Here is a 19720-nt window from a genome sequence, read left to right as displayed (position 1 = left end):
TTATATTAAATAAATCTCTCTGACTTCATCAATCTTGACTGGCTTTTTGATGTGGTCAGATAATTTTTTAACAGATGCTAATACATAATATATGTTAGTGCTATAGAAAAATACAATTCTTGCAAGAAATGATTTTCTGGGATTTAGCCATAGCTCACTGAAATAAGGTAGTCTCTGAAAAAGTCTTGTAATGAGTTACTCCTTGCTTGCAGTAAATTCATAGTCTCAGATGTATTTTTACTAACTGGTTTTGATCTTGTATCACCTGTCCATAAAGATGTATTCATTTTTAAAAAAATGTTATGCCAAATAAATCTGATCCCATAAAATAGTGATAAGTTGGGCATACTTAATATGCATACATTATAAAGTTCCAGAGGATGAAGTACTATAGAATATGTCAAAATCTGAATAAATGTTTGCTTAATGAATTAATCCTAAATCATAATCACATGCAGAAAAGCAATTAGTTTCTCTCATTGTTCTATTTTCCTTGTTTCTGTGTTCTTTTAAGTAAGGTAGTCATTGGTTAATATTTCTATATAGGATTTCTGAATTTACTCATCAATACAATTATTTCAAATGATGCTTTTCCTATGGATCAAATCTGCTTTCAAATTAATACATGAAAATGAAAAGACCCATGATTTAAAATGAAAACAAAAACATTGAAAGTGACATTCTAAAATTTGCAGTTCTGCCTAGAGGAGAACATAGGCAAAACATTCTGACATAAATTGTACCAATGTTTTCTTAGGTCAGTCTTCCAAGGCCATAAAAATAAAAGGAAAAACCAAGAAATGGGACCTAATCAAATGTACAAGCTTTTCAGCCAAATAGCACAGGGAGATCAGCTTGGTGCATTGTGACCACCTAGCGGGGTGGGATAGGGAGGATGGGATGGAGACGCAAGAGGGAGGAGATATGGGGATATATGTATACGTATAGCTGAGTCACTTTGTTATAAAGCACAAACTAACACACCATTGTAAAGCAATTACACTCCAATAAAGATGTTAAAAATAATAATAATTAATAAAAAACAAACAAAACAAAAAATGTACAACCTTTTGCACAGAAAAGGAAACCATAAACAAAATGAAAAGACAACCTATATAGACTGGGAGAAAATATTTGCAAGTGATGTGACTGAGAAGGGTTAATTTCCAACATATACAAACAGCTCATACAACTCAACAATAAAAAACCAAACAACCCAATCAAAAAATGGGCAGAAGAACTAAATAGACATTTCTCCAAAGAAGGCATACAGATGGCCACAGGCACATGAAAGGACGCTCAACATTACTAATTTTTAGAGGAACGCAAATCAAAATTACAATCAGGAATCACCTCACACGGATCAGAATGGCCATCATTAAAACTCTACAAATAACAAATGCTGGAGAGGGTGTGGAGAAAAGGAAATCCTCCTACACTGTTGGTAGGAATGTAAGTTGGTGCAGCCACTGTGGAAAACAATATGGAGGTTCCTCAAAAAACTAAAAATAGAGTTGCCATACAATCCAGCAATCCTACTCCTGGGCATATATCTGGACAAAACTACAATTCAAAAAGATACATGCACCCTTAATGTTCATTGCAGCACTATTCACAATAGCCAAGACATGGAAACGACTTAAATGACATTGACAGATGAATGCATAAAGAAGATGTGGTACATATATACAATGGAATACTACTCAGCCATAAAAAAGAATGAAATAATGCCACTTGCAGCAAAACATGGATGGAACTAGAGGTTATCATACTAAGTGAAGTAAGTCAGAACGAGAAAGACAAATACCATGATATCGCTTATATGTGAAATCTAAAATATGACACAAATGAAGCTATCTACAAAACAGAAACAGACTCACAGACATAGAGAACAGACTTGTTGCCAAGCGGGGGCTGGGGGAGGAATGGATTGGGAGTTTGGGGTTAGCAAATGCAAACCGTTATAATATATAGAATGGATAAACAACAAGGTCTTACTGTATAACACAGGGAACTATATCCAATCTCCTGTGGTAAACCACAATGGTAAAGAATTTGTATATATATGTATAACTGAATCACTTTACTGTATAGCAGAAATTAACACAATACAATAAATCAACTTCAGTTAAAAAATTTGCAATTCTGTGTTTTGGCTAGAGTTTTAACTTTTTAGATAACAATGTAGAAGGCTTATTGCTCTGTAATTCAAATAATAACAACTAAATGGAGCAAATATTTAAAAATCAAGGGACAATAATAGGAAAACATGATTTAAAACTAAGTTATTTTTCCATCACCTATGGATAACACGATTCTATTTTTAGTCCTTCAGATTATTTAATGAATTAACTCTTTTATGACATTTTATTCATAATTTGGTTTTAGTTCATTATAATCAAGAGAGAATTCACTGAATTGAGGAAATTTTGAGGCCACGAAGGGACCTAAAGTGTGATGTTTTCTGTGGACTCTGATTTTTCCCAGGTAGCGTGCATATGCCCACTGAGGATCCAGTCTCTCCCATTTAGTGTTCGTAAGATTTGAAGGGGGCTACCTGTACCCCCAGCTCAGGGGTGGGTAAGTGAATTAAGCTAAATAGCATACGCCATTCCCCAGGCCACAGTGGTTGGCTTGGGAGTGGTGATAATATTCTATTAGAGTTGATGATGTGCCAGTGGACTTTGCTGGAATTCCTTGCACCAAGCGGGGGTGTTTGTTTGTTTTTTACAAGATTTCAAGTTCCAAAATGTTAGATATAAGCAGAGAACCATCTTACAAACAGGAAAGGAGGTTTGTTAAGGCAGTAAGTCAAACAAGGAAAGAGCAGAGTTGAGAGACAGTGAGTAACTGGGTTCTGTAACATTGTTTGACTTCCTAATCAGGCAGTGATGGAAACCGGAGTTATCCCAGGACTATAAAGTTTCATGGAGCAATGAATTCCTTTCTTGCTTTTGTTAGTCTGGCTTTCCATCACTCGAAACTGAAATAGTTATAGCTGATATAACAAACATTCAGTTCAGAAAACTGAAGCTGGGGGAGATGGATTATGTTTCCCGATGTCACACAGAATGCTAGACACATCGCCAGGGCTATTTCTTTTGTAATGAGACACTGTGATGTTTCACTTTCATGGTTTTCTATGAGAAACTTACTTCAACACTGTATAAATGCATTTTTCAAAGTAGGGACTAGAAATGTCAGGGAGGTAATAAGAGGGATCCAAGATCCAAAACGATAGTTTGACAGTGACATCTACCCTTTTACTTTCCCTCTGAACCACCAACATCACTGAATACCTGTGAGAAACAATTTTATGTCATGGTTATGTCTTCTAAATGGATTACTGGCTTTTAATTTTTTTCTGACAAAGGGGATAACGAAGGTGATATAATAAATAAAGTACTGACGTTATAGGGCACCTACTTTATCTCAGTAAGTAATTATACAGTCAAATGGATTATCCCTCGCCTGTGCTGTACGCACAAAACAGTGCCAGTGATACCTAACCCTGAGCTGCCAGCTGGGGGAGGAAGCAAGATAACCTCTGTGAGTGGGAGATGGCATACTCTTGACAGTTACCATGCAAAGATAATGCATGCATTATCTCATTTATCCTCACAACAATTCTCTGAACCAAGTGTTAACATTGTCTGGATTTTACAAATGCCAAATCTGAAAATTAGAAAGGTTAAATACTTTGGGCAGTGTCACATACTTGGAAGCAGCTGAGGTAGAATTTGAGCCAAGGTGGTCGGTATCTGGAACCCACCCCCATGCTATACTATATTCTAATAGGTAGTAATGGAACGGGAACAAATATTTCAACTACAGGCACAATGCTGGCCTATATGTGGTCCACTGATACATGAATGGATAAAAACCGTGGTATATACTTACAATAGAATATTATTCGGCCTTTAAGAGGAAGGAAATCCTGCCACATACTACAACATGGATGAACCTACAGGACATTAGGCTAAGTGAAAAAAGCCTGTCACAGAACCGCAATATGTATTTTAACCAATCGAGTTCCTATTCTAGAGGGGAAAGAAACCTGAGGTTCCCTGCACAACTGCAAAGTCTTGTGAGTCTCCAGCGATAATAAAAGGTAAGGTTATTTATACAGCAAATCCTTGTTATAATGGGGTTGATTATGTCGACGAGTTCAATGTCTGCTTTGATGAGTTTATTTTCCCACATTAGGTTTCTTGCCTTAAGAGTTCTCTAGACTTTGCTGGATTTCTATGAAGCATTCTTTGCCTTTATTCATACAAAGTCAGTTTACTATAGAGAAGAAAATATGCTCTCTAAGTTAGTCTAATTTAAAGCAGTAATGCTTCAACACAAAGTCAAAAATTCCCAGTTGCTCTACGAATTGGAAAATATGAGAAATATGGAGTGTGGGGAGAAGAAGACAGTACAACTCAGCCCCTAAAGTTTGATCTGATTCATCCTTAAAGCAGATTGTGAGATCCCAGACACACATCCTCCCTAGTCCTGCCGTATTAAATACCATTACTAATAGGAGGTTGGTTTCTCACAGAGTTGTAGTCAGCTCATTACTTGTCATAGACAACTAGTAATTTCTTTATTCTTATTACCTTCAGTTTGGATAGCTGTCCCAGATCTTTAGCTGCAATGAAAATCATCTGGGGTCCCTAGAGACACACACATAGAAAAGGAGAGAAGAGGACTCAGTCAGAAGATCTTCAGTAACAGTCAAAGTAGAAATGTAGTCAATAGACAATGTACTCTATTTTTCTTATTATATTTGTGACTTTAATGCCATAAGCCCTTAACTGGTCTATTTTACAACTTGGATCAAAGATATCTAGTACTGCTGGCAATACAAGTATCTTCGTAGGCATCCTACTTCTGGAAGTTTTAGTCTGAGTTACCGAATGGGTTACTGCGAGTGTATCCAGTTTAGTGTAGTTTATGTATTACCTCAGTGAGCTTTACCTTTTATTTCTCTATTTGTAGCAGAGGCAACTACTTCACTCCACTCCCCACCCCCCCAAAATAAATCTATGCAAAATGTCAAGATCCAGAGCTGAAGAAGGCAGAGTGGTCCCCCTGACATGCCATTCAATCTATCAGAGCCCTGCCCTCGTAACTCCTCCCTCAGCCAGAGGTTTTCCCTAGCACCCCAAGGCCCTGGGGAGAGCTTGAAAAACATCAGAAGCACTACTAGAATACTCAACAGTAGCCTAGAATGTTTTCACAATAAGGAAAACCAGCTATTCTGAAGTGGTAGTCTCCATGTTTTTATTGGAACCTGTATAGTCATTGAGAAATCCATACTTGGAGATCTTGATGTTCGAGAAAATTGAGGTGATGGTTAGCTTTCCTAGGGCAGATCTTATATCAAAAAATGAAATGTCATATACAGCACTTCTGCTATTATAACATGATAGGTGTAGTCTTGAAAAAAACTCATATTCTGTAAAATTGTGCATTAGAAATAGTAGGGCTTTTGGGGAAAATAGGAGGGGGCAGTGCAAAGTCCGTGCAATTTTGTTACCAAAGAACTATCAAAAACAATAAATGCCACTTTGGGAGACAGCATGAACAGCGCAAAGGGAGCTCAGTGAAGCTGGTGGTTACCTCGAGGGATATTAAAAATGTAAAAAAAAAACCCAAACAAACAACAGCACAATAGAGTATAACGTGGGCTGAGACAATGCCTGTAGAAGTGGAGCTCTGAGCACAGGGACAGGGCAGCCTGCCACGTGTGAGAGGCTAGGTGCATGTATCTGGATACAGACCCATGTGCAAGTATGCCCCCTTCCTCTTTTTTATCATTTTAGAAACAGGATGAAAGGGCTCCTGCCTATGTAGCAGCCAAGCTGAGTGCTCTTTCCTTTTCTGCTGAAGTTTATAACTCTTCTGTTATATTCCCAAGCCTCTCACCTAGAAACATTTACTTATAAAGCAACCCAACTTGCAGACTGCACTGACATCATTCCTCTATTGGCAAATTAAGTGACAGGTAACTGGTGTTACTGAAATGCATTACGTGTTATAGCAGAATAAGGGGTGTGTGAGAATGTGGGGTGTGTTTCTGTATGTGATTTGGCTACCCACATGTGTAGGCTGTAATTATACCATACACTCATGGCATGAAGCAAAACTCAAAGTGATTTATATTTAACACTCACTGTCTGGCCGTAAATCAACACAAACATGAATCTTTGCACCTTGGAGCACTTTACAAGAAAACATTTTCTATATAATCTCACTGGATAAATATGAACTGAGTGTGCATGATTAATGGTGTCAATATATATTTTAGTTTAGTTTATAATTTCTCATTATTTGCATCAACTTATCGTCCTCAGTCACAGAAAAAAATTATTCCATAGCATGTGCTTGTTAGGGTTATTGCTTTCCTCGCTTGGCTCAGGATATGCTGAGTTAGCTGGATGGGGTATCCACTTGACCACTGTCTGACTTTTGCTGCTAACTGATCTTTCTGGTTCTTTTTGATTTCACTGTGTATGATACAATCATGTTCTTCAAATCCACTAAAAGATGTCTCCTGTATTAACCACCAAGTGTGAAGGTGAGATAGATAAAAGCAAAAGGGAAAAGTAAAAAAAAATTCCAGAAAGCAGTGTTGGCTTTATCTTCTTAAACTGTAAAATTGCAGAAAGAAACACAGCAGGCATATTCTATCAAAAATCTATTTCTCTGGGGTGGGGGTGGGGGGGTCATCATAATAAATAAAAATTACATGTGTAGACCAGATAACCCTACAAGTTGAGCTTTGATACATTTGTTTTTCAAGAGATAACGTTTGAAATGTCAAGCTAGTGTGAAGTATGACTGCTGTTGCCACTATTTAAAATTGATTTGTGATGGGGCTGCGGGAGGATTGCATTGGGAGTTTGGGATTAGCAGATGCAAACTATTATATATAGAATGGATAAACAACAAGGTCCTGTTGTTTAACACTGGGAACTATATTCACTATCTTGTAATAAGCCATAATGGAAAAGAAAAAAATTGATTTGTATAAGGTGATGTCATTGGAATGATCATTGCTAAGACACTGTATACCACACCCTTTGTCCCCAAATGAATTTAATTACTATTTCATCTGGATCAAAACCATTCATTGAAACAAAAAACAATTAGATGGGCTATTGAAAATATAATCAAATGTTAGTTTGAATACTTACTGTTTGATCTGTCAGAGGAGGGAGGACAATTTGCTTTTCTATTTTGTTGAGAACTAGCTTCCATAGTTCTTTCAATATTCGCTTCAGGACTGTTTTCTCACAGATTTTTGCTGAGAGACTTAATCTGAAATGAAATAAAACACACCATCACTTATAAGTCTCTTATTGAGGTATCATTTTATTGATCAGAAATTCACATTTTTCAGCACTGACATTCAAATACCTGAATAGGTCTTTATAATTTTCAGATGCTAAATTTCATTTACTGAAAAAAATACATAATATCAAAAATCTGTTTCATCCTATTATACATTAGGTAATTCACTGTTTGGTAGAAAATGAATTAAGAGTATTTCCTTTCTTAAATTGCATCCTAAACTGACATCAAGGCTCCCAAAGTACACAATTTTTACCTGCATTCCAGACTTATATTTACTACATGCTCCATGTTCATGGTACAGGCCAAACACCAAAGAAGGACATTTTCATCACTATCTGGCACTGGACCAACATAACAACATGGCAAACATGCATATGATTTCACTCAAGAGCAAAACTTTACCAACTTTATTTTCCAGATTTATTGAGATACGATTGACATATAACATTGTGTACGTTTAGGGTGCACAAGAGAATGGTTTGATCTATGTACATACTGTGAAACAATCACCACCATAAATTTAGTTAACATTCATCACCTCATGTAGTTATTTTGTTTTGGCTTGTGATAAAAACTTTTAAGATTTACTCTTAGCAATTTTCAAATATATAATTTAGTATAGTTTCCTATAGTTACTATACTATATATATGCTGTGAATTACATCCTCAGGATTTATTTATCTTATAACTGGAAGTTTGTACCCTTTGACTCCCTTTACCTATTTCCAGCCAGCACAAATGTGTTCTGAGTTCAGATTTTCTAGATTCCCAATTTACCAACTTTAATAGGCTTAAGGTATTTCTTACAAATTCTTCTCATGGTGAGATAATGATGGCAACATCATCTAGCATTTATATAACACTTTAGTTTAGAAAACTCTTCTGCAGATTTCTCACTTGTTATCTGAGTATCTAGTATATCCATTTTAGAAATCAAAAACCAGCTCAGAGATGTTGGGGAACTTGTCTAAGGAAGTGAGGCTAGTAAGTGAGGGCCAGTACATTGACCAATGCCCCATGCTACCCTTGGTAAATGTACTTGTGTGTGAAGGCCCAGCAATACATGAAGGCACAGTGCTGCATAAAGATTTACGGAATGTACCATAATATGACACTGAACTCTTCGAGACTCCTTTAATAAGAGTTAATCAAAACTGTTGCACAGAGGGCCAAAGGGGGGTGGGGGGTCATATATTTCAAGGCAGCCTCATGGACTTTCTATAGTGCTACTAAGTACTCTGTACTTTTGGACTCAGAAATTATAAACTGGGTTCTTCTGATAGAGACAGAATTGACTTTTAAATATTTAAATATATAATTAATATTAACATTTAAGGAATTAACATTTAAAGGCAGGTGATGTGTGAGAGGCAAAGGGAGAGATTTCCCAAACACATTTTCATGTAGAAGTATTTCTCCTAACACTGCTGTGTGTAGATACTGAATATATAAAAATACATGAAAGTGACCTCCTCTGGTTTAAGAGGAGGGTTGGGGGTCCCTGAGGCATAGCTATGGAACTCTGTAGCCCCACTGGTTTGGAAACCATTGTTCAAAGGTGGTAATTCTAGCTTGCTGGTAGATAGGTATTCACTATATGGACATAGGGTGGAAACCAGATGATGTGTCATGGAAGAACAGCAGAACCTATCCTCAGAGAAATTCCTAGGATGATTTGAGACACAACAAACCTGCCCATTTTACAGCAGATGTGTCATTTCCAAAAGGTCTGAGTTTAAAAATGGATCTTGTTTTTATGGTCAGCTGATGTACTTCGCATGCTAACTAACCCTGTTTAAACTGGAACTGAACCAATAGGAATAAAATTGTTGACATGTTTGCAGCTCTGCATGGGATTTCTGTTAGCTGGAAATGGCCCTTATAGCTTGTTTTATAGAGTGGTGAGGTCTTGATGGAGAAAATGAAGCGTAAAGAAATATGATGTTTTATATAAGGAGGCTGCACAAAGAGAGTCTATAATATAATAATTTTTAAGGGGATTGTCTCAAAACCACCTTAAAGACTTACTTTGGCCCTTACTCATTCATTTTAAATAACAAAAAATAGAGGGGAAATCTAGCAACTGCTTCCTTGATTTAGTCAGAGTTAACCAACTTGGTAATGCAAGCTGAGCACATGTATTTTGGAACCTGAGCTATCTATTTTGGCTGACCACAGAACCAATTAACCAATTTTCAAATGCCATGTAGACTAGCTGCTAATATGATTTCCTGTCACACAGTTGATCATATTCTCATGAAAACATATCCAGCTGTTTTTCCTACCCCCTGGAACGCCCATCCCCTATTTCCATACATCTAAACCCTAACTGCCTTTAAAGAAGACCCAACCCCAGTGGAATTTCTACTGACCATCTGAACAGGAGATGATTACTTTACATCTTATTGCATTTATTTGTTCTACCTTTCTTACTTTTTCTTTCTAAACTCTTAGCTCCTTGAGAACAGAATTAATATCTAACTTTTAAAAAAGTCCTCTAACAAGTGGTTTTATGGCTGTACATTCTGTATTAGCCCAGAAAATTTCCACAACTCTCCATGCCTCATATAATATCTCTTTCCAAAATTTTAAAATCTTTTACAATATTTTAAAGCTCATTGATGTTTTTCTATTTTTATATACTGTCTCTTTTTACTAAGAATTAGAGGAAATTACATACATGATGATATAATAAAGTATAATTAGAAAGAGAAAATAAGACTGAGGAAAATAAGAATCTAAATATCCTGAAAAGAAGAGCCAACCCACTTTATGTATTAGCTCTGTTTTTATAGATGATGAAATGGATTCAAGGTCCCTCAACTAGTAGATAACAGTATTAGGATAACTTCAAACTTTTTGTATGTTCCACAACTTTGCTTATAGCATATGCAAAAATAAATAGTTTTGTCAATGATAAATGATGTATCTCCAAACTGCTGCCTGGAATTCCAAAAACAGAAGGCATTCCAGTAGGAGTTTTAAGAAGATCAGGATTGCTTTGTCCTGCCCTCCACTCACCGTCACATTCACAACTAAATGGTAGTTTCTGTGATTCAATTAAGTCTCGTCCATAGAAAACAGCCATATAAGATGACACAAATTTCAAGGGGTTATATAGGAAATGAGGTGATAAAAGTGTCTATTAGGAAACTAAAGATATGAAGACGCCTTTCTCCTCTTCTCTCTCTTTTCTTCCTCCCTTTCTTCTACTTTTTTCTTCTACACCACTTGCCTACCTACTTCCTGCTAAGCTACCTAATTACCTATTCACCTATCTTCTAGATATTTCCCCATAGCAGACAGAAAATAAGACTTAATTTTTCTACCAAATACTAAAATTAAAGTGATAAGAACATTATTAGTCTTACTTATGCAGTAAGGGTATAAGCAAAGGGAAATGGAATTAAGGTAGAAGTCATAAATATATAGAAGAGGTTCTCCTTACTTAATTCCTTCTTTGTTGTCCTTATCTTTAAGGAAAGGTACTGTATCCCTCTTATTTATCTTGGTCTCTTTGGCATTAATTAATTTTCCACAACAATATTAAATGAGGTAATATATATAAACTAGTAGGTATAACACCAGTCCCATGGTTGGTAGGCATTCAAAATTATTTTTTGCTTTTCTACCTTCAGTTCTGGTTTTAAGTATCACCATTTAAGAAATCATACCTCTTGTTGCTGTAGATCAGTGGTTCCCAATTGTGAACACATTTTAAAATGAAGGTGCCTGGACCCTACTCCAAACTTACAAAACTAGAACTTCGAAGAGGAGGGATGGAACAGAAGCAAAATAAACCAACTTTTTTGGTTCAGAACACGGTCTTAGTTGGTCATAAAGACCTTCATTCCCACCCACTCCCACCACTACTGGACTCGAATCTCCACGGAGTCAAGGATCTTGACTCTCCATCATCACTGTCCAGTGCCTAGGTTAGAGTTTGATACAGGTGGACACTCAGTAAATAGTTATTGAAGGTGGGGTGAGGGAGCAATCTACTTGCCTCTGAGCTGAATTAATTGTAGTCAGTCACATTTGTGCTATTCTCTTCTTCAGCAGGCTTCTGACATGAAATCAGATATTCTGGAGTCAACTCAGTCTTTCTCCATGTCCAAGAAGTTGCAGAACAATATGTTATCTGAGAAGCATGAAATCCTAAATCTCTCTATGCCTCAGAGCAGCAACCTCCTTAGTTACCCATACGTATTTCCTCTCCATTTTTCCTTTTCTGTACATAGTCATTCCCATCTAGTAATGAATTAAGAGTTTTTCTTTTATAACGAATTGATCTATTTCTGTAGAAGCCCTTTTAAAGCTGTCCTACATAGAGGAAAATATATATTTTTTCTCTCAAATCCATATCAGCCAAATTGAGGGCAGCGAATAAAAAGAAAACTGGGTAGAACACTTACATTTTGTCCAAGAAGTCCATGAGAGGTCTTAATACAACCTCTGCATCCATGGCTGTACTGTTCTTATTAGATGCGGTATTTCCAGTTGCTCTCATTTGATTTAGTTCAAAACTCATCTGTTTGACGCACTCTTCAATGATAAGCTGGAAACTGAAAATAAAGAATATAAGTTCTGGAATAAGAGCAAACATTTATGCCTTCCTTTGCCTGTGTCTGTTAAATTCACCCCAAGGAGTTTGATCTGTTTGCAATGGTGTGATAGCCCTTGCTCATTAGTTTTCAAACTTATTGTTTAGCTGCAAAAAATTGTGTTGCAATGAAAGCTTACTTAGAACCCTTATATGTAAAGTAGGTAAGAATGATGCTTTTCAGGTCGAATTAACTTGAGTGGGAGATCATTCGGCCCCCGTCACTCACAGTAATAGCTGAGATGTCCCTCTGAGCATTTTTTGGAAAAATGACTGTGAATGACTGTTGGCATCTGGGTACACCTTCTTCACTTAGCCTCTGGGACTTCACACCCTCTTAGCTTTCCTCCAACCTTACTAGCTGCTCCTTCTCCATTGTCTGACCTCTAACTATTGTAATAAGGTAGCCAGACTTAGCATATTAAAACACAGAATGCCTAGGTAATTTTAATTTCAGATAGTGAATAATTTTAGTGTAAGTATGCCCCATGTGATACTTGGGACATATTTATACTAAAGCTTGTCCATTTTTATATGAAGTTCAAATTTAATTGGGCATATGCTGTATTTTATCTGGCAACCCTACATTGGCAATCCCACCTCTAAGCTCAATCCTTGGACCACACCATTTCTCCATCAAAAATCACTTCCGTGGGGCTCCCCTGGTGGCAAAGTGGTTAAGAATCCGCTTACCAATGCAGGGGACACGGGTTTGAGCCCTGGTCCGGGAGGATCCCACGTGCCGTGGAGCAGCTAAGCCCATGAGCCACAACTACTGAGCCTACACTCTAGAGCCTGCAAGCCACAACTACTGAGCCTGTGTGCCACACCTACTGAAGCCCACATGCCTAGAGACTGTGCTCCGCAACACGAGAAGCCACCACAATGAGAAGCCTGTGCACCGCAATGAAGAGCAGCCCCCGCTCGCTGCAACTAGACAAAGCCCGTGTGCAGCAACGAAGACCCAATGCAGCCAAACATACATAAATAATAAAATAAATTTATTTAAAAAAATCACTTCCTTGGCAATCATATCTAGTCTCATGATTTTCTTACCGTCTGTATACTGGTGATTGCCAAATATACATCTATAGATATGACTTCTACTCTAAAATACAAACCATTATTAAACTGCCTATGTAGCCTTTTTACTTAGATAAAAGTCTGATGAATTTTCTCATCCAATCTAATGAAATTTTCAACATCCAATTCGTCAGCAAATCTTTATAAAGTATATTAAATCTGAGGATCTATTATCACTTCCACAAAGCTACTGCAGACCAAGCCACCATTATCTTTCACCTGAAATTGTGTAATAATTTCCTACATTATCTCTCTGTTCAACCCTCTACAGGTATCTTTTAAAATAGAAACCAGATCATGTTCCTCTCTTGCTAAAAACCTTCAATGGCTTCCAGATCCACTGAAAAAAAAAAAAAAAGAAAAGCCTCGAATGTATTTCATGGAGTTAATTAAATCCCAACATATTCTGGCCCTGGAAACCTCCCTGATGTCATTTCTTGCCACTATTCCCTCTGCTTCATTGCAGTCCCACCACAGTAGTCTCCCTGGTGTCCTTAGAATTCTCTGAGGACACTTATCTCATGGCCATTGTTATGTTCCCTCCCCCATGCAATTTCTCATGGGTCTGTTAGTCCTTCACTTATTACAGGCATAAGCCAAATGTCACCTCCTCGGAAAAGTCTTTCATAAATACTCCACCTGAAATGAAATTCCTATCATTCTCCATTTCCTTACAGTTCTTTATTGCATTCTCCATTATTTGACACATTACACAGTTTTTATCTATTTGTTTGTTGTCTATTGCTCCAAATAGAACATAAGCTCCATGAGGGCAGGACCGTTTTTTTCAGTTTATATACCCACACCATGAGTTCCTCAAGAAATATTGGCTGAATGTATCAATGGACCATCCTCCTTCCACCCACCCCTATTAAACGTGTTGAACAGATAAATGACCTGTTTAACAACCCCCCATGACCCTCCCCCACTTAAACCCTATGCTCTACATGCCTATAATACCCCACCAACCCCCCAAAACAAGACAGAAATATATAAATACATAGAATTTAATTAATCTATCCAACAGCATGAACATTTCAGTGCTCAAAGTAAGATAGACCTAGAAAATAAACCCTAATCGTACCAATGAATTACTTAGATATATACCATTTATATAGACAGACATCTCCCTAGATCTATCAGCCATTTTCATTAATATTAAATCTAACGTAAATTATACAGGATAACTATATACATGTTACATCATTATATAAACACAACTTGTTAATGTAGCTTAAATTCTAAAGCAAGGCACTGAAAATGCCTAGATGAGTTTACTAACTCCATAGGTTTGTTCCCAGCCTTTCTATTAATTTTTAATAAAATTACACATGCAAGCATCTGCACCCCAGTGAGAATGCTCTCTAAATCATTACTATTAAATGGAGCAGGTATCAAGCACACTAATAGTAGTAGCTCATAACACCTTGCTTAACCACACCCCCACGGGAAACAGCAGTGATAAAAATTAAGCCATAAATGAAAGTTCGACTAAGTTACATTATCTAGGGTTGGTAAACTTCGTGCCAGCCACCTTGGTCATACGATTAATCCAAATTAATAGAAAACCGGCGTAAAGCCTGTTAAAGAGTAATAAAAAATAAAGTTAAATTCTAACTAAACCCTAAAAAGCCATAGCTAAAATAAACTATGAAAGTGACCTTAATATTTCCTGATTACACGACAGCTAAGACCCAAACTGGGATTAGATACCCCACTATGCTTAGCCCTAAACCCTAATTATAATAACAAAGTTATTCACCAGAGTCCTACTGGCAGCAACTTAAAACTCAGAGGACTTGGCGATGCTTCACACCCCTCTAGAGGAGCCTATTCTATAATCGATAAACCCCGATAAACCTCACCAACCCTTGCTAATTCAGTCTATATACCGCCATCTTCAGCAAACCCTAAAAAGGAATAAAGGTAAGCATAAATATTATACATAAATAGTTAGGTCAAGGTGTAACCTATGGGATAGGAAGAAATAGGCTACATTTTCTGTTTCGAGAATGTACTTCTCACACACGAAAGTTTTTATGAAAACTAAAAACCAAAGGAGGATTTAGTAGTAAATTAAGAATAGAGTGCTTAGTTGAACAAGGCCATGAAGCACACACACACCGCCCGTCACCATCCTCACGTATTATAACAACTTTCTATAACCTATTAACAAACACCAACTATATGAGAGGAGACAAGTTGTAACAGGGTAAGCATACTGGAAAGTGTGCTTGGATCAATCAAAAAATAGCTTAAATAAAAGCACCTTGTTTACACCTAGGGGATTTCATAATCTATGAATACTTTGAACAACTCTAGCCGAAACCTCCACAAATTTTACTAACAAAAGCAAATTAAATAAATCGCTCACTCAGCATTTAAAGTACAGGAGATAGAAATTTAAAACAACCTTTGGCGCTATAGAGAAAGCACCGTAAGGGAATGATGAGAGAAGCATTACAAGTAATAAAAAGCAAAGTTTACCCCTTTTACATTTTGCATAATGATTTAACTAGGAAACATTTAACAAAGAGAACTTAGCTAAATACCCCGAAACCAGATAAGCTACTTATGAAGAGTTTGTAGAACAAACTCATTTATGTAGCAAAATAGTGAGAAGGTTTATAAGCAGAGGTGACGAGCCTAATGAGCCTGGTGACAGCTGGTTGTCCAAGAAAAAAAAATCTAGTTTAAATAACTTTAAAAATTACCCCAAAATTAGAAATTTTACTGTATTTTTAAATGTTAATCTAAAAAGGTATAGCTTTTTAGAAATGGATACAACCTTATCTAGAGAGCAAACAACACCATAGTTGGCTTAAAAGCTCCACCAATTAGGAAAGCATTCAAGCTCAACAATAACTTTATCTTAATATCAACAATAAGCAAATCAACCCCTAGTTTTACATTGGACCAATCTATTAACCAATAGAAGCAATAAGGTTAATATGAGTAATAAGAAATATTTCTCCTTGCATAAGCTTACATCAGTAACTGATATTATACTGACAGTTAACAGCAAATAAACACAATCCAACATTAAATTATTTATTAAGTACACTGTTAACCCAACACAGGCAAGCACTCAAGGAAAGATTAGAAAAAAGATTAACTAAGTCTGTGAAGAGTAAGCCTTAGAATTACTGTTTTCATTTTTTACATCCTCTACACCAATTTTGGTGGTTCCTACCTAAGCAGCAGCAAATAGTAAGAGATTTAAATAGTGGAGACCTTCAGCATATCCACCATTCCTCTATGTTGTCTGTTACTTTCATACCTCCAACAATAGGAGTAATTATAATACACATTCAGGCAGGCAAGAAAAAAGCCAGTTAGGATAATGGGGGTAAATAAAAGTCCCGGGAATGGTGATGAGAAAGGAGGGAGTTGATTTTAGTATTGAAATCAAGTCAGTCCCATTCCTCTTTCTCCACACACAATGATTACACAGTTCATGTTATTTAAGAAGGATCCAAATGCATCAATTCCTCACATTTCATATAGAAGTTTAGGAAGTTTCACTATATAATGCTGTCATTATTCATTAAATAGAAAGAATATAAATATTTATTAATGTATGTATGCATTCTACAAATGTTTAATTAATACTTACTGTGTGCCAGTCTCAGTTACTAGGATACATCAATGAACAAAACAGATAAAATTCCTTATTCTTATGGCACATATTTGACCCTTTATTTTTGAATTTACATTATAAAAATATTATAGTTAGTCTGTTGTTAAATATTTCATTTTTCTAGTTTTTGGTTTTGCTACCTAATATGGGAAATCTTTGACGCATTTTAAATTATCACAACTTGGGCATTTTTCTTGCTCCTGATATAGCAGGTTTATAAATATTGGTCCATATTTTTGGGCATGTAGTCAAGGCCTGATTCTACTTCTACCATTGTGTTTTGGCTGTTTCCATCTTTGGCTCCTGACTTCTCTGTGACTTTCTTTACTAGTGATATCACCATTTTTGTTCCTCTGCATTTGGTTCTTTGATCCTTGGATCTCAGTTTGCCTCTGTGGATGTGGCTCATTTCTTGGCTCTCTGTGTATTTATCTCATTCAATGGAACATGCTGTTTCAGGTTTAGGTTCAAAGGAAGCTGAATGCCTGACCATTTGGCGTTTTTCTGGCTGGACCTGCCTTTGGACTTTTGTCAGGTAGTGGTTGTGGGGGAGGGTGGCATTGGGGGTAGTGAAGAAGGTGAGAAGGGGGTGATGGTGGTGGGTGTATTTAGTGAAGGGTAGTGGTGGTAGATACTTGGGCCAAGAGAAAGGAAAGGTAAATAATGTTGGAAAACTTGACCTAGTTGATTTACTACTGGGCATCAGTGATCCTGCTGACTGTAGTAATAATCACCTTTGAAATAGCTACTTTCTTTTGAACTTATTCTCAAATCAGTATACTGGGGTGGAGGATAGACTGAGCAGAAGGTATGATACTCATGATCCAAAAATGTACAGACAGGTTCCTACAACAGATCCATATGGTAAACACCCACCAGAAGCCAGCTCTGTGTAGGGGGATGAGGCAGATGGAGGGAGGATTACCAGAGAATAAAAGAGAATGGCATTCTACCTTAGCATGAATCCAGGGTGAATCAACACCTGCATTTGACCTGAAAATCTTTTGTCTCTATCAATTTTTGGTAAATTCACCTAAAGAGTCTTTTTTTTTCTATCCATTTTATAGTTGAAAAGTTTTTATTAATCAGCAGTACCAGGTAATAATGACAGACTCTGTGAGCACTCAAGATGCCAAACACACAGAAGAAATCTTACGAAATATTCCTAAATTTTTAATCTACTTAATCCAGCCAGCCACTGGCATCAAAGATATCATTAAAAGAAATGTAATAAATCAAAAAACCAAGCTGCAAAATGTGTGTAAGCAGAAACCTAAGTGGCACAGGTTTTGAAAACATTAAGAACATCCTTAAGATATCATTGAAGTCCTATTGCTTAGTCTCAGTTCCCAGGTGGGTGCCCTGTGCATGTTATCAGGAACCTGGGGACCTGGGCTTCAGATGTTTGCTTTGGCTCTGTCCTGACTTTCCTGAAAAATCACCCTACCAGGTACATAGGGTAGAATAATTTAATTGTGGGTTTTAATAACAGCAGATGAAATGGATTTGGGGCAATTAATTATGCACTTAACTTTAAAACTCTAGACCACTAATTTAGACTGTAAGAAGGGTGGATTTGGTTTGACTTCACAGCATGAAGTCCAGCATGAAATTATCCAGTTTGACTTCACAGCATGATCACACTGATCATTATGGACTTCCCACCCACCCTGAGTGTGTGATGCAGACCTGGTTGGCAGTATGGGAAATAAATCTATGGCAACAAAGATATAATAATTATTCTTTTTATAAGGAAAGCATGACATGTAGGCTGCTTATTTCAATAATCCTAGCTCTCTTAGAGCTATATTTAAAAAATAATGAAGAAGTACAAACAGGGTAACAAGGAGTTTCAATATCTAGGTTAAAATAGCTGACTTCATATGACTAAAGTACTTCAACTGCCCTCCTAAGGGCATCTCTCCTTATTTCATAACTGAAGTTTGCTAAGTTTTTCCAATCATAATAGATATTTCAGACTTTGTAACCTGAATATTCCCCAATCTTAAACAAAACAGAATAAAAAGTACTTGTTCAGAGGATGATTTGGATACATTACAGAAAATAATTTGAATATCCTTTTTTTTATTTAATTATAGTTTCTATTCTGTTTAGTCATCTTATTTCCCATAAGGTTCTGAACTCCTCTACCTATTCCTGACCCCTTTTTTCTCCCCCTAACTTTGCTAAATAATCTCTATTTTTGCCTTTGTAGCTGAAGGCAACAGTCCTTCTGCTAATCACCTATCAATTTACGACTAGAATAAAGAGAGGTAAGCCTCTAAGTGTCACCCCAAGTCAGAGCCAATGAGCCCCCAAATCTCTGGGACAATGTCTGCCTCTCCAACTCCTTGTAAGCAGAAACTTCAAATTGCTTATTAACATTTAGGCCAAGTATGCAGGATCATCCAGGTCAGCTATCAACACAAAGCAGAAGGCAGAGCTATGACCCTAAAAGCTCAATACATCAAGACTGCATCTGGCCCAGCACTTAAACTATGAGAGGGGGCTCCATGAAAAAAATGAACACACCTCTGATACCGAAGAGAAGTCCAAGCATAGGATTTTTCTTTACTTTGCCTCATTTCTACATTTGAGAAAAAATATGATACTTTCAGTATCTTTTTTGTTTTAGTCTTTCGGATTTAAGAGTGGCAAAACTAATCAATGAATGTGTGTTAAGCATGTATCTTTCCAAAACACACTAATAAGTGATGACTGGGATTCAAAGAGATAACTAGCCCTCTCCATAAGAGTAAATTTCAGTCTTATTTGAGAACTGAAGACATAGCTTCAAATAATAAGTCAACATTTATTGAACTAATATCTAAAGCAAATTCTGTATGAAATTAATGAACCTCATCAAAAATGTGTTTGATTTACCACTGCATTAAAAACAAAAACAAAAAAACCCACATAGGAATAAACCTACCTAAGGAGGCAAAATTCCTGTACTCCAAAAACTATAAGATGCTGAAAGAAATCAAAGACCACACAAACAGGTGGAAAGATACTGTGTTCTTGGATTGCAAGAATCAATATTGTTA

At 36.7% G+C, this 19720-nt stretch overlaps 1 protein-coding gene across 2 annotated transcripts in view; it reads right to left on the bottom strand.

Moving 5' to 3' along the window:
* UNC13C (unc-13 homolog C) overlaps positions 1-19720 on the bottom strand; it is a 589653-nt gene that overhangs the window by 59016 nt on the left and 510917 nt on the right. For both annotated transcript variants that reach the window (XM_068536284.1, XM_068536278.1), the window contains 3 exons: positions 11763-11912; positions 7188-7311; positions 4605-4661 (listed from right to left, as the gene is read on the bottom strand). In XM_068536284.1, the coding sequence (XP_068392385.1) occupies positions 4605-4661; positions 7188-7311; positions 11763-11912 (331 nt within the window). The remainder of the gene's footprint in view (positions 1-4604; positions 4662-7187; positions 7312-11762; positions 11913-19720) is intronic.

The sequence above is a fragment of the Eschrichtius robustus genome, chromosome 1, assembly GCF_028021215.1.
Source record: "Eschrichtius robustus isolate mEscRob2 chromosome 1, mEscRob2.pri, whole genome shotgun sequence".
In the NCBI taxonomy this organism is placed as follows: Eukaryota; Metazoa; Chordata; class Mammalia; order Artiodactyla; family Eschrichtiidae; genus Eschrichtius; species Eschrichtius robustus.
This window is presented reverse-complemented; position numbering and strand designations above follow the sequence as displayed.